General features: G+C 33.8%; 2 protein-coding genes and 1 long non-coding RNA gene across 7 annotated transcripts; 2 read left to right on the top strand and 1 right to left on the bottom strand.

Moving 5' to 3' along the window:
• Positions 1-126: 126 nt before the first annotated feature.
• LOC127067575 (UBX domain-containing protein 1) lies at positions 127-2,003 on the top strand. Of its 2 annotated transcripts, none has more exons than XM_051002657.1 (7): positions 127-309; positions 382-435; positions 529-687; positions 823-1,074; positions 1,163-1,400; positions 1,482-1,662; positions 1,734-2,003. In XM_051002657.1, the coding sequence occupies exons 1-7, from the start codon at positions 254-256 to the stop codon at positions 1,784-1,786; spliced, it is 993 nt and encodes a 330-aa protein (XP_050858614.1). In that variant the 5' UTR covers positions 127-253; the 3' UTR covers positions 1,787-2,003. The 2 variants fall into 2 exon arrangements, with proteins under 2 accessions (XP_050858614.1, XP_050858616.1); XM_051002659.1 differs by having other exon boundaries at positions 151-309; positions 369-435.
• LOC127067576 (ribonuclease Oy) lies at positions 2,001-3,744 on the bottom strand. The gene is made up of 3 exons (XM_051002660.1): positions 3,473-3,744; positions 2,533-3,070; positions 2,001-2,456 (listed from the first exon to the last, which is right to left on the bottom strand). The coding sequence occupies exons 1-3, from the start codon at positions 3,604-3,606 to the stop codon at positions 2,289-2,291; spliced, it is 840 nt and encodes a 279-aa protein (XP_050858617.1). The 5' UTR covers positions 3,607-3,744; the 3' UTR covers positions 2,001-2,288.
• Positions 3,745-6,598: 2,854 nt separating this feature from the next.
• On the top strand, positions 6,599-8,397 carry LOC127067569 (uncharacterized). 4 transcript variants are annotated; one of them, XR_007782661.1, is made up of 6 exons: positions 6,599-6,654; positions 6,733-6,875; positions 7,396-7,538; positions 7,617-7,759; positions 7,838-7,980; positions 8,280-8,397. It is a non-coding gene; the product is annotated as an uncharacterized LOC127067569 (long non-coding RNA). The 4 variants fall into 4 exon arrangements; XR_007782662.1 differs by lacking the exon at positions 7,396-7,538 and adding an exon at positions 7,175-7,317; XR_007782663.1 differs by lacking the exon at positions 7,617-7,759.
• Positions 8,398-16,100: the final 7,703 nt, after the last annotated feature.

Below are 16,100 nucleotides of genomic sequence, written 5' to 3'. Positions count from 1 at the left end.
GTATATAATACGTGTGTATGTGTGTGTGTTATATATATATATATATATATATATATATATATATATAATATAGACACATACACCCATATATATCTGTACTTCCGGTTACATTTTTGCGTGAGATCACTGGAGTAGACAGTGTATAGAGAGCGCGTCGGTTCGACGTGACAATTAGATTTCGTTGAAGTGAATAGATTTGAAAAGGTACTCGTCTGATCTAAAATTTATTTAACGTCTGAATAAACGTTGAAAAATGTCATCGGCAGATATAGCCATGCTCGTGGACATGGGTTTCAGCATGTCCAAGGCGTAAGTTACTAAATAATACATCCAAGCCGCAAAAGTTAACCTTATAAATTTACATTAAGTGTTTTGTTATAGCGAAAAGGCCCTGGAAATTACAGGAAACAACGGCGTAGAACCTGCAATGGAATGGTAAAAGATCATTTCGTTTCCTTTTTATTATTTTTTATATATTAATCGATTTATTCGTTCATGTCAATAAAAATATTATAATTATTTTATAAGGCTCTTAGCTCATTCTGATGATACTGAACCTTCTCCTGAACCTCCTGTTGCTGAAAGTGCACCAGCTTCTGTAGCTGATACTCCAGCACAAGATAGTGTTGCTAGTACGGGTGGACAAGTGTCTACAACAGAAGTTGCGAAGTCAATGAAATGCGATGTGTAGGTACATGTTTTTCTTATTGTGCATTTATTAACTATTGAATAACTATATTTTGACTATTTTATGATAATAATTTATACATTTAACTTCTATTTATAATATTTCCCATGGTTGTCATTTTAAATATTTTACAGATGTGGAAAGCTCTTTAACTCGAGTCTTGCAGTTGAGTTTCACGCTACAAAGTCAGGACACGATAGATTTTCAGAAAGTACAGAAGAAAAGAAACCACTTACTGAGGAAGAGAAAAAGGAACAATTGAAATTGTTGGATGAAAAATTGAGACAAAAAAGGAAAGAGAGAGAGGAACAAAGTAAGAAAGAAGCTTTTGAAAGGGAGAGAAATAGAATAAAATCTGGAAAAGAAATGTCAGAGGCAAGGAAGAAGTAAGGCATTATGCTAAGAAAATGGAAACTTTGATAAATAGTACATTTAGAATTGTTTTTAACGATTTTATATTTTTACCAATTACAGATTGGAAGAATTAGAAATGAAGAAGCTTTTAGAACAAAGAAAAAGGGAGAAGGAAGAAGAAAAATTAGCAAGGCAAAGAGTTAAGGCACAAATCGAAGCCGACAAAGCAGCAAGACGTGCAAAAGCTGCAGCCGATAACAGTCAGATTCCTAATTCTGTATCAACGTTATCGTCATTGTCGTCATCCTCGTCTACGTCGTCTCATCATAGGAAAGATTATAGCGAGACTAAGCTTCAAGTATTCATAAATAGAAATATGAAAGATAGAAATAAAAGAAGGATAGGCAAAGCCTTTATGATTTTATATAATATTTTTCAGATTAGACTTACAAATGGAAGAACATTAACGCAAAGTTTTGGAAGTAAGGAGCAATTATCTGCAGTTAGATTATTCGTTGAAATGAATCGGACAGATGATTGTGGACCGTTTAATTTAATGACAAACTTTCCTAAAAAGGTATTCACAGAGGAGGATTATGATGTACCATTAGACGTTTTAGGTATGCCGTGTTTGACATTAATTTAGTTGAAGAAATTAAGAAATGTTTTATTTGTTATCTGTATTTTTTAGGGCTGGTGCCTTCTGCAGTTATAATCGTTCAAAAAAAGACTGCATTGTGTTGAGTGCTATCTATTTCTACTTTAATGATCAGAATACAAACTGTGAGCAGTTGCATTATCTGTAAACATGCAATTTAATTGCAATTAAGTGCTACAGGAAACAAATTCTTTAATATGCGTTGGTTATTTAAGATTGCAGATAAGTTTTTCATAACTTGATTTTCAAAAAATGCTATAATTAAAAATGCGTGGGAAGCAGAAAATATACGTTTGAAAATAATGTATACGTATTTTATTGTAAATCACATAAAAATATTATGCCTTTTCTTATATAATGATCCAATAATTTGTATAATTCGTATTAATAATTTCATGATTTATGATATATGGTACATACGGTATATACGGCACACACACACACACATATAAACATTATAAGAAATTTTAATTAATAATTTCTAAGTTGCAGTCTAGGCTGAATTTCCATTTTTATATTATAATAGTTCCATCCATAGTTTTCGAAGATCGTCTTTGAAAGTTGCTATATATTTAGCAAAAATTACTTTTATATTTGTATCACGTTATAAAATGACGGTACAATACCAGGATATATAACTTGCGTAGAATCTCTACAAGTAGTAGCAGGATATCCACTAATGTTATCGCAATCGATCAATTGTAAAGTCTTATCGAAGCAGATCCTAATTTCAAAAATATATTCTTCTTCTTTTTCCTTCAATAAGTAATTAAATTATTAATGATCGTGAGTAATTGAATTAAAATTTTCAAATCCAGTTAAATATACCTACCTCGTTATGCGCGCATACTATTTCTGCTGTTTTACCTATAATTTTTTTAATTCCGTTTAAAATATCTTGTACCGAGTAACTGCGACCAGGTACGATGTTTACTTTTCCAAGAACATTTTTCATATCATAAACGTCCAAGAGTTGAAGTCCTTTTTGAAAATATTTTAGTTCACTATTCAAAGTTGGAAGTACAGCAGCACAAGTACCATGTTTGTTCCATTCGTGACGCCATAGGGAATACGTATCCTTTTCATTTTGTACATCGATCCATTTTGTTTCCAATTCATTTTTTATTGGCTTCAGAGTGCTCGCGTTAAATGGCAAGGAATTGTTACAGAAATTTGGACCTTCGCTGTGATACTTCGTTGGCCATATACCATGAATAGACCATTCATCGTCCTTGGGCAACGCGCAGGCATGCGACTCCGATTTTTCCTTCCATAAGTAACACACTGTTTGCGGCCAGTGTTGAGTGAAAATTAGAATGTCGAAGTAGTGAGGATCTTCTATTTTATTTTGGCACTTAGAACGTCTTCTCCTAGGTAAAAATAAAAAAAAACAAGTTCTTACGAACATTCATTTTTTACAATGTGAATTTAGTGTTATAATATTCTGTACTATCTTATCGCTCCTATTTCAAAATTGTATTAATGCAGTACTTGAATATATTAAGTGTCTACGTATATAGATTAGATTTTGTTTTCGAATACAATTTTGAAATAGTACGAATAATCGTAATAAAACGTATAATCTATCAGCAAAGTGTTCTCATGGTTAAATAACGAGTTTTGCCTATAATTATTTCTTCAACATATTAATGTTATAACGATGATGAACACGATCATTCTGTGAATAAGTTGCAGGATAAAATTCAACAATGTTGCGTTATATAACACTTGAAAACGTTAACGCAATAGTCGGAATGAATCGTATTACTCACCCGAAACTATGATTAAATAGAAATAAGACAAGGAGACACGTGATAATCTTGTGTCGAAGCATGCTGCTAGCAGCTGAGAGTTTCTTCGGGCATGAAGGGGGACTGAGCTGCTTGCAATCGTGACTTTTACTCATCACTTATACACAGTTTTACTCCCACTACTATTTTTGATTTTACCCCACCATTCTAACTGAATTATTAGATATAAAATAGCCCTTTGCTTCAGTGATGCGCAAACTATGGATTGTGGTCTCCTTCCAGGAACTATTGGATAATTGGTAAATTATTGAAAATGGTGAAATGTTTATAAATTTTACCTATAATAATAATAATTAAATTCAAGAGTTAATTTTTTATTTTTTATTTTTTTTTAATGAAAATAAAATGATATAACTCTTATATTTACTAATGTAATTAAGAAAATATGTTAAGAATTGTCTAAAATTGTTCTGTCTAAAAATAGTTTGCGCACCACTGCTTTACCTGAACGACAGGTGTGTGTCGACAGGTTTACGGACAAACACAATCTTTCTCTCTCTCTCTCTCTCTGTCCTTTTCTTTCCCTCTCTTTCTTTCTTTAAGCAATATAGATAACAATAAAAAGATTTTAAAAATTCTGTAATATCTATGAAACTTATTATTCCTATCGGTTTTTTTTTTGTATAATATTTTAATAGTTACTCCGTTCTTTTACTTTACTACAGTACGTAATAAACGAAAGCATTAAATCCGCATGGACGTCACATTAGAAGAGCTGCAAGGTTTATTCTTTTCGCTGACAATGTACGAAATTGCTTTTGCTGACGTACGAATGAAGTATCATTATCCATTCATGAAGAAGTATGCGATTAAATATGTGCTTCTTAGTTCTTACTCTGTTGAATAACATATTCTCTTTTGATTTTATTGTGTCTTATATAGCACACGTTTATCTCAATAATTTTTCTAATTCAAACATTTTCTAAGACGATGGAAGATATATTTTATCAGCTTTAAATATTATCAATGCACTTACTGCGTATTTTTTATGACTGTAATATCGCATTCAGTTCCGTCGAGTATACAACCTGATCTGCACCCGTGTTCATCTTTTTCATGACGCGATGATACTTAACACGAAAAGATTTTTTTCCTTTTTTAATTTCAAATATTTAATATATAAATTTTATACGAAATATGAACTTGTTCTCATTTTCAAATTGTCAACGATTGTGCATCAATAACTAGTAAACAATCGAGTGCTCGATTGGCTCGAAGTTTATACAATTGTTATATTTGATATAGTAATTGCACAAAGTTGAAATGTAATTTTACAGTATAAATTATTAATTTTATTTCAAATTTATACAAACTTCATATATATATATATATATATATATATATATATATATATATTACAATAGTCAATTTTGTCGATAATGTAGAAAATGATTTGATCGTATATAGAAAAGTTAATGTAGAATAGATCAATGTAAACTTTGCAATAGATCTAATCAAGATATCTATGATGCCCAATGATCAATTATTTTTAAAATTTTTATTCGTGTTTTTTCTAGATTCAAGTAGAATTAAAATATAAGTAGATAAATAAATAATAGAATTAAAATATAAATAGATAAATAAATAATAACTAAATAAAATTTAAATAATAATCCATTTACTTATATGTTACATAGTTTGTAATACACCTTAAATATAAAATAATTTGCATTTAATATATCGGCTCACGTAAATCGGCGAACTCAGTCTAAATAATTAATATTTTCTATTATATGACGAAGATGTAAACAATATACGATATGCTTGTAGTACAACAAAGCAATATTTGAACAATAGTACATTCATTTAAACATTACATGATGCGTAATGAATATTTTGGTCTTGTGGCGTTGGTTATGCGTAATGTCTTTCAAAAAGGGACCTTTACTTGACATTGAAGATTACTGAGTTAGTTTTTCTTTGCAATTCGCCGAGTAAGCATCGAAGCTCTATCTCTGAACGTTAATACGAACAATTAATACTTTTGATAGTAATACATTTATTTAAACAAAGTAAGACGTACATGGAGTACAACAAACTAATATTTAAACAACAATATATTCGTTTGCACATTACACGATGCGTAATACGCGTTATATTTCGTACGCATGAAATATTGTTAATGTAAAATTTCTATACTTTAATATTTTAGTCTCGCAGCCGTTGATTACGTAAAATGTCATCAAAAAAGGAATTTCGACGAGTACATATCGCAGTACTCGCAGTATGCATTCTCCGCAAGTAATACAAAAGAGTTAACGTAAGTACATAATTATATCACTCATTCTTTCAATATTCTATACGATTTATTTCGTTTTAAAATTAAATTGTGGAGTGGGGATACTGGGCTTCCTAAGATGACAACAAAGTCGAACGTTCGACCGATTTTAATAGTTAATAGTTCAGTCTTGCTACGAATTTCGACGAGTACACATCGTAGTTCTCGTAGTACGCATTCTCCAGAAGTAATAACAAAGAGTTAATGTAACATTATCACTATTATTATCACTGTATTATTATCACTCGTCCTTTCAATATTCTATATGATTTATTTCGTTTTAGAATTAAATTATGGAGGTGGGGATACTGTCCCACCCATGACACCAATAGAATGGATTTTGACAGCTGCTGGTTCAGTCTTACCATGAATTTCAACGAGTATACATCGCAGTTCTTGTAGTACGCATCCTTTGGATATAAAAAAGAAGAGTCAATGTAAGTACATAATTATATTACTCATTCTTTCAATATTCTATACGATTTATTTCGTTTTAGAATGAAATTGTGGAGTGGGGATACTGGGCTTCCTGAGATGACAACAAAGTCGAGCGTTCGAGAGATTTTAACAGTTAATGGTTCAGTCTTGCTTCGAATTTCGACGAGTACGCATCGCGGTTCTCCCAATACGCGTCCTCCGCAAGTAATAGAACAGAGTTTATGTAAGTACATTTATTCTCACACATTTTTTCTAATTTTCTATACGATTTATTTTGTTTTAGATTCAAATTGCAAAGTGGGGATACTCGGCTGCGATAAATGACAACAAAGACGGTCCTTCGACCGACTCTCACAATTACTAGTTTAGTTGTGTTTTGGACTTCGACGAGGGAACTTAGAAAATTTCCCGGAGAACATTCCTGCAAGTATTAACGAATAGTTAATAAAATATATATTTGAATTTCTCCTTCTTACAATATTCTGCACAGTTTATTTGATTTTAGATTAATTTGGGAAGTGGGGATACTCGCCTGCGAGGGAGGAAAACAAAGACGGTCCTTCGACCGACTCTCACAATTACTAGTTCAGTTGTGTTTTGGACTTCGACGAGGGAACTTAGAAAATTTCCCGGAGAACATTCCTGCAAGTATTAACGAATAGTTAATAAAATATATATTTGAATTTCTCCTTCTTACAATATTCTGCACAGTTTATTTGATTTTAGATTAATTTGCGAAGTGGGGATACTCGCCTGCGAGGGAGGAAAACAAAGACGGTCCTTCGGTCGACTCTCACGGTTACTAGTTCAGTTGTGCTTTGGACTTCGACGAGGGAACTTAGAAAATTTCCCGGAGAACATTCGTGCAAGTATTAACGAATAGTTAATAAAATATATATTTGAATTTCTCCTTCTTACAATATTCTGCACAGTTTATTTGATTTTAGATTAATTTGGGAAGTGGGGATACTCGCCTGCGAGGGAGGAAAACAAAGACGGTCCTTCGACCGACTCTCACAATTACTAGTTTAGTTGTGTTTTGGACTTCGACGAGGGAACTTAGAAAATTTCCCGGAGAACATTCCTGCAAGTATTAACGAATAGTTAATAAAATATATATTTGAATTTCTCCTTCTTACAATATTCTGCACAGTTTATTTGATTTTAGATTAATTTGGGAAGTGGGGATACTCGCCTGCGAGGGAGGAAAACAAAGACGGTCCTTCGACCGACTCTCACAATTACTAGTTCAGTTGTGTTTTGGACTTCGACGAGGGAACTTAGAAAATTTCCCGGAGAACATTCCTGCAAGTATTAACGAATAGTTAATAAAATATATATTTGAATTTCTCCTTCTTACAATATTCTGCACAGTTTATTTGATTTTAGATTAATTTGCGAAGTGGGGATACTCGCCTGCGAGGGAGGAAAACAAAGACGGTCCTTCGGCCGACTCTCACGGTTACTAGTTCAGTTGTGCTCTGGACTTCGACGAGGGAACTTAGAAAATTTCCCGGAGAACATTCCTGCAAGTATTAACGAATAGTTAATAAAATATATATTTGAATTTCTCCTTCTTACAATATTCTGCACAGTTTATTTGATTTTAGATTAATTTGCGAAGTGGGGATACTCGCCTGCGAGGGAGGAAAACAAAGACGGTCCTTCGGCCGACTCTCACAGTTACTAGTTCAGTTGTGCTTTGGACTTCGACGAGGGAACTTAGAAAATTTCCCGGAGAACATTCCTGCAAGTATTAACGAATAGTTAATAAAATATATATTTGAATTTCTCCTTCTTACAATATTCTGCACAGTTTATTTGATTTTAGATTAATTTGCGAAGTGGGGATACTCGCCTGCGAGGGAGGAAAACAAAGACGGTCCTTAGGCCGACTCTCACGGTTACTAGTTCAGTTGTGCTCTGGACTTCGACGAGGGAACTTAGAAAATTTCCCGGAGAACATTCCTGCAAGTATTAACGAATAGTTAATAAAATATATATTTGAATTTCTCCTTCTTACAATATTCTGCACAGTTTATTTGATTTTAGATTAATTTGGGAAGTGGGGATACTCGCCTGCGAGGGAGGAAAACAAAGACGGTCCTTCGACCGACTCTCACAGTTACTAGTTCAGTTGTGTTTTGGACTTCGACGAGGGAACTTAGAAATTTTCGAAGGATACTATTCCAGCGAGATTAACGAAGAATAGACGCAAGTATATTTTCTATCACTCAGATTTTCATAATTTTACACTACTTCTTTTGTTTTAGTCTTCGATTTTGCACTCCCGGTGAACTTTGAAAATCTATCACCACGAATGGACTTAGAAATTTTTGCACTTCCGGAGGACTTTGAAAATCTATCTCAACGAGTGGACTTAGAAATTTTGGCACTCCCGGAAAACTGAAAATCTATCTCCACGAGTGGACTTAGAAATTTTTGGATTCCCGGAGGACTTTGAAAATCTATCACCACGAATGGACTTAGAAATTTTTACGAATGTCATTCGAGCGAATATTAACGAAGATTTAAAGTAAGTATATTTCTCTATCACATATTTCTTTAATGATTTATAGTTTTCATTATAACAGTGATACTTATTATTTTCTTTGGATTTTTGTTTCAGAACTCATTGCAATCGCGCACGTAGCAAAGAAGTAATCGAGGATTTGTATCGCTAAAATAAAAATATCGCGAAGTAGAAGCAGTGTTTGTTCGTTCGTGTTTCGCGATTTAAACGATAAGTGCTTTTACATAGACTGCGCGCAATGCAGTCGTTAGAGTCAGTGTTTGTTCGTAAAGTTATTTGCTCTTTTAACAGTCGCACAGACTGAATTTATAAAATATAATAGAGTTCCGTGAATTAAATTCAGTGATCGTTCGTTAATAAATAACTACCGCGAGTTAGAGTCAGTGCATCACTGAAGAGGATCTCGACCAACTTCGATGTCGACCTACCTCATTTTCAACCAACTACAAATCATCCACCCTCAATTTCGACCTAATTCGCGGTCCAGTGTTTTGGAGCCATCGCAGAACTTCTCAAGTAGTAAGTTAATTTTTAAATCCCTCTGATCACTCAATCATGTCGAGGACGAAAGGTCCGAATCGGCACGGGTGATTGGTTGTAATTAATTAGTAGAAGAGCAATGAGTGACCACGAATAAATTTCTTCGGAGATTTATTCGTGAATGGTTCGTTATTTTTGATTTATTTATTAGATCAGGATAAAGTCTTCTTGTTCAAGCGCGTTAATTATAATTATTTGAAATTTTGAATATTTAAACGCATTTTTAAATAATTTTCTCTCACGGAAATAGTAAAGTATCGCGATATTTGTGAATTTTAATAATTAACAAGCTAGAAGACATTCGCGATGGATAGTCTCCGGATTACAAGCGAAGTTATATAATTTGTTTTCTAATAATTCGAATAATTGCTTGTAAGAAGGAGCGTCCAATGATTTTTCATTACATTTTTAATTAAAGATTAATTAATTTTATTAATAAAAGAAAAGTCTCAGTAGAGTCATTGCTTTTGAAGGAATAAAGTAGAGTCATTGCTTTTGAAGGAATAAAGTAGAGTCATTGCTTTTGAAAGAATAAAGTAGAGTAGAATCTTTGATAAAAGAAAAAGAGACTTGTAGAATCATAATGCGTAGAACATAGAATAATTTAATCAATTTTTAGCATAGGATTTTCAGCAATTAATATATTAATTCCTGTATCTCTTTCTGTGATTTCTCGATTTTTCGTTTCAGGATTGCTTTAGAGTTGCGTTAGATTTATTAGTTTTCTTCCACGTTTTAGAATAATTGATGGTTTTAATTTCTTGACATTGACGATAGTTCAAATGATCTATAGTAGTTGTTAGGGCACGAAGCAAAGAAGAGGCTATGTGCCGAAGAGGCCCCCACAAATTGTGGCTCAAGAGGGCAACTATTAGACTATTGAGTTATTTTCGAAAGTTTTACAGAACTCTTAGAAAATGGCTCTTAGTCATAATTAATAAGTCATAATTTAATTTTACCATGTTGTCACTCAAAATGCTCTTATATAATAATAATAATAATGTAATTTCCAGAAACTGAAACGACGTGACATTCCGTCTCCCATCTCACATTGCCACGCGTACGCGAATAGAATTTTTACGTACTTTATATATTGATATTATTAAAGTCGAGTAACAAATTTTTTTGTATTTTTCTTTTCTAAAGTTCAATTGAAATCGTAATATTATTTTTATAAAATCAAGTTTTATATTAAAGTAATAATTTCGAAACGTTTAAAATATGGCAATTGTGAGGACCACTGAAGGTGTACTAACTAAAAGTGCACAGAATAAGAAAATGCAATTGCGGAAAACACCGAAATTGCACTGAACGAAGGTGCACATACAAATGAAATAAGAACATTTAAATATATACCATATTCTTCGTTCACTTTTACAGGAAGGATAACTAATAGGATTCCAGTATTACTCAGCGCATGGCTGCGTATTATAATTTAAATAATTATTTTAAATTGTTGATTAAATAGTTGATTAATTACTTTATCTTTTCTCGGGTGGGACCCTTGGGAGGGGCCCTCGGGTGTGGGCTTTAGGCGGGTTTCGTTCTTTCACTAATGAAAAATCGAATACACTTATGGTATTCGATTTTCATCGAGTGAAACGTTCTTCGAGAAGCATACCCATCGTTCGGAATTCTATTTTTCTCACATGCACTTACAAAACTATTCTCGGCTTCTTTTTTCCTTTTTCTCTTGTTATTTTCTTCTCCTCTTATTTTTTCTTTCTTCTTGCCTTCATCTTCTTTTAACCTTTTTCTGTTTCAGATCAGATCATCGAAGAACCGATCATCGAAGAACCGATCATCGAAGGACCGATCATCGTGAAATTAATTTTTACAGGGAAGTTTTAATTGTATATTTGTTTTTTTTCTATTTTATTTAATCATTAATTTATTTATTAATTATTAATATTATTATTTAATTGTATTTTGATTTTAAATTTATTTTTATATATAAATGGCTTTTTCCATATAATATTGTATATTATTTTTGCATATAATTATCTCTTTCTGTTTTATTCTTTTTCTGTTTCAAGTTACTTTTTTCTGTTTCAGATTAGATCATCGAAGGACCGATCATCGTGAAATTAATTCTTGTAGGAAAGTTTTAATTGTATATTTGTTTTATTTTTATTTTATTTCATCATTAATTTATTTATTAATTATTAATATTATTCTTTAATTGTATTTTGATTTTAAATGTATATTTATATATAAACGGCTTTTTGCATATAATTATCTCTTTTTGTTTTATTCTTTTTCTGTCTCAAGTTAGGTGATCGCTGGACCTATCATCGTGGGATTTTTACACGGAAGTTAAAGGAACCTCCTTGCATATAATCTCTATTATATAGGAATTATATAGCAGAAAGGGTATGTCTCCTTGCTTTCGTGCGCGAATGATAGGGAAAACACTCACGCGCGTGACGGCCGGCACGCGCGTGGGTGTTCGCGATCGCGAGATTTAGTCCTACCGAGGACTTCGTTTTGATCTTTGAAATAACGAATGATAGACACGACCGGTCGTGTCTCGAGATGTTTGAAGCCGACGGTGTGGACAGTGGAGCAATCTGTAAGCGGGGTTTTATACATCTCCAGTTTGCTGAGAAGCCCGAAGCTCCCGAAGCGGAAAGGCATCTCGGTTCGCGGATTTTAGAGTAGATTCCCCGTTAGCCCGTGGGTCCCAAAGTGCAGCAACCTCCACGCGGTGGGACCTGGGTCGGTGATACTTGTAGATACATCGAAATTTTATGGGATGCAAGTATTACCGAGCAAATGACTGCATATTTCAAAGAATTTTCCAAAATCTTTTCTATGTAATTCCAAATTATATTTCACATTATTTCTAACATCTTCGATACATTCAGCAATAAATTCACAGTCATTTCTATTCATTGAAACGCATAGCTATGTAATAGTTGAAACAATCATTCGAGATTAATTATTTTAGCTTCTCTCGGGTGGGACCCTTGGGAGGGGCCCTCGGGTGTGGGCCTCAGGCGGGTTTCGTTCTTTCTCTAGAGAAAAATTAAACAAATTTGTGGCAAACTGATTATGATCTGGTCAAATAATCTTCTAAATGTTTATCCATTGTTCTGAGTTCTATCTTTCTCTCGAGCACGTTTTGCGTTTCTTATCTTCTTCTCTTTTTTCTTTTTCTTTTTCTTTTTCTTTTTCTTTTTCTCCTACTCTATTACTTTTTATCTGTTTCAGGTTAGATCATCGAGGGGCCGATCATCGAGGGATCGATCATCGTCAAATTAAATTTTTACAGGGAAGTATTAATTGTACATTTGTTTTTTTCAGTTTATTTAATTATTAATTTATTTATTAATTTATATTATTGTTTAATGATATATTTGATTTTAATTATTGTATTTTTTTAATTATTGTTTGACTTTTATTATCTATATTTGCATATAATTTTGCATATAATTTTTACATGTTTATCTTTTCTTCTTTCATTCGTTTTCTGTTTCAGGTTAGGTGATCGAGGGACGGATCATCCTGGGATTTCTACACGGAAGTTAAAGGAACCTCTCTGCATATAACGTTTGTTATACGCAGGGAGGGTATGTCTCCTTGCTTCCGTACGCGAATGATAGGGAAAACACTCACGCGCGTGACGGCCGGCACGCGCGTGGGTGTTCGCGAACGCGAGATTAAGTCCTACCGAGGACTACGCTTTGATTTTTGAAATCGAAATAGACACGACCGGTCGTGTCTCGAGATGTCTGAAGCCGACGGTGTGGACGGTGGAGCTTTCTGTAAGCGGGGTTTTATACATCTCCAGTTTGCTGAGAAGCCCGAAGCTCCCGAAGCGGAAAGGCATCTCGGTTCGCGGATTTTAGAGTAGATTCCCCGTTAGCCCGTGGGTCCCAAAATGCAGCAACCTCCACGCGGTGGGACCTGGGTCGGTGATACTTGTAGATACATCGAAATTTTATGGGATACAAGTATTACCGAGCTAATGACTGCATATTTTAAAGAATTTTCCAAAATCTTTTCTATGTAATTCCAAATTATATTTCACATTATTTCTAACATCTTCGATACATTCAGCAATAAATTCACAGTCATTTCTATTCATTGAAACGCATAGCTATGTAATAGTTGAAACAATCATTCGAGATTAATTATTTTAGCTTCTCTCGGGTGGGACCCTTGGGAGGGGCCCTCGGGTGTGGGCCTTAGGCGGGTTTCGTTCTCTCGCTAGGAATAAAATTAAACTCATTTATTAAAATTAAACTCATTCATACTCTGAATTTTGCCTAGTGAAATGATCTTCGTGATACTTGTCCATTGTTCCGAGTTCTATCTTTCTCTCATACATGTTCCGTGTTTCTTTTCTTCGTTTTTCCTTTTCTTTTCTTTTCCTCTTCTCTTTGTTCTTTTTTCTTTTCTCTTATTCTTTTACTTTTTTCTGTTTCAGGTTAGACTATTGAGAGACCGATCATCGAGGGACGGACGGATCATCGTGAAAATAAATTTTTACAGGAAAGTTTTTATATATAATTTTGCATATAATTTTTGCTTTTATATTTAATTTTTATTATCTTTTTAATTTTTGCTTATATATTCATTTCTTTTTATATTCTTTCTCTGTTTCAGGTTAGATCATCGAAGGACCGATCATCGTGAAATTAATTTTTACAGGGAAGTTTTAATTGTATATTTGTTTTTTTTATTTTATTTTATTTAATCATTAATTTATTTATTAATTATTAATATTATTATTTAATTGTATTTTGATTTTAAATGTATATTTATATATAAACGGCTTTTTCCATATAATATTGCATATTATTTTTGCATGTAATTATCTTTTTTGTTTTATTCTTTTTCTGTTTCAAGCTAGGTGATCGCTGGACCTATCATCGTGGGATTTTTACACGGAAGTTAAAGGAACCTCTCTGTATATAATCTTTATTATATGCAGGAAGGGTATGTCTCCTTGCTTCCGTACGCGAATGATAGGGAAAACACTCACGCGCGTGACGGCCGGCACGCGCTTGGGTGTTCGCGGTCGCGAGATTTAGTCCTACCGAGGACTTCGTTTTGTTCTTTGAAATATCGAAATACAGACACGACCGGTCGTGTCTCGAGATGTTTGAAGCCGACGGTGTGGACAGTGGAGCAATCTGTAAGCGGGGTTTTATACATCTCCAGTTTGCTGAGAAGCCCGAAGCTCCCGAAGCGGAAAGGCATCTCGGTTCGCGGATTTTAGAGTAGATTCCCCGTTAGCCCGTGGGTCCCAAGGTGCAGCAACCTCCACGTGGTGGGACCTGGGTCGGAAGTACTTGTGATACATCGGAAACTCATAGACTGCAAGTATTACCGAGCGAATGGCTGCGTTCTTCAAGATTTCTCTGAAATTTCTTCTGTGTAATTCCAAATTGAACATCGAAGGATAGACATTTTTCATTCTCTCTTACTCTTTCCGTATATTCAGCAGTAAATTCATATTTATCGAACAGCATTGCTATTTAATAATTGAAATAATTATTAGAGATTAATTATTATAGTTTCTATCGAGTGGGACCCATAGGTAGAGCTCATGGGTGTGGGCTTCTGTGCGGGTATCCTTCTTTCAGTTCCGAAAAATCCAATTCGATTTTCTTACTCTAATTTTGATCAGATTCATCTTTTCTCTTCTTTTCTTTTCTATGCCTATCTTTTCTCTTCAGTCTCACCTTTTTCACATCTGCAGGTATTTCCTTGCACCTTCTGGATATCCTTCCTTTCTTTTCTTTTGAGTTCTATGGTTTTCACATGCGCGCATGTTCCGGCTTTCTCTTTACTTCTGTTTCTCTACTTCTTCTCCTCATCTTCACGGATTTCGATACATCGGCGCAGGTCCGATGTATCGTCGAATGGTTTGGTTCATATTCGATTGTTAGACGCGAATACGGGTAGGATAGAAAGAACACTCTCGCGTGTGTCGGTGGGCACAGGCGTGGTGTTCTCGGGCGCGATTAAATGTCCTACCGTGGACTTGGTTTTATTTGCTTAAAATATAGAATAGATTACGCCGGTAATGCGTATTTTTGAGTAGAGTCATTCGGACGCTCACGTGAGTGTCCGAGCGCGAGTAAAAGTCCTACCGGGGACTTCGTTTTATTTGTTCACGCCGGTCTCGCGAATCTTAGAGAGTAGATTCCCCGTTAGCCCGTGGGTCCCCAGATGCAGCTACCTCCACGTGGTGGGACCTGGGTCGGTAGTACTTGCGAAATATCGAAATCTATATCTTAATTGTATCAAAAATTTGGAATTAAATTATATATGTAGTCATATAACGCAAGTACTACCGGGCGAATGGCTGCATATTCATATATTTTTCCATAATCTCTTTTCTGTCTAATTTCAATTAGACGTTAAATTAATTACATTTTAAATTGTTAGTTACATTTCCACAGATAAATAAATTGAATATATAAAGTTTCTAAATTTATTTTCTAATACGATGCACAGAAAACTTTTCTGTCGCCCTTATGTTCGCTATCATTCCTATTTATTCTTATTTACTTTTATTAACTATATACATTTATTAGTTATATTAATCATATACTTTTATTAATTATTTTAATTATATATTTTTATTTATTATATTAATTTTTATTATCTTTAGTAATTTATTAGTCTCGTTTGGGACGGCTGGCACGCGCGTGGGTGTTCGCGAGCGCGAGATTAAAGTCCTACCGAGGACTACGTTTTGATTTTTAAATTCGAAGTATAGACACGTCGATATGATTTACTCTCTTGTTTAGAGTATTTGATTAATCGATATTTTACAGTTAATA

The sequence above is a fragment of the Vespula vulgaris genome, chromosome 11, assembly GCF_905475345.1.
Source record: "Vespula vulgaris chromosome 11, iyVesVulg1.1, whole genome shotgun sequence".
Taxonomy (NCBI): Eukaryota; Metazoa; Arthropoda; class Insecta; order Hymenoptera; family Vespidae; genus Vespula; species Vespula vulgaris.
The sequence above is the reverse complement of the archived record's forward strand: the minus strand, read 5'-3'. Positions and strand labels throughout refer to the sequence as shown.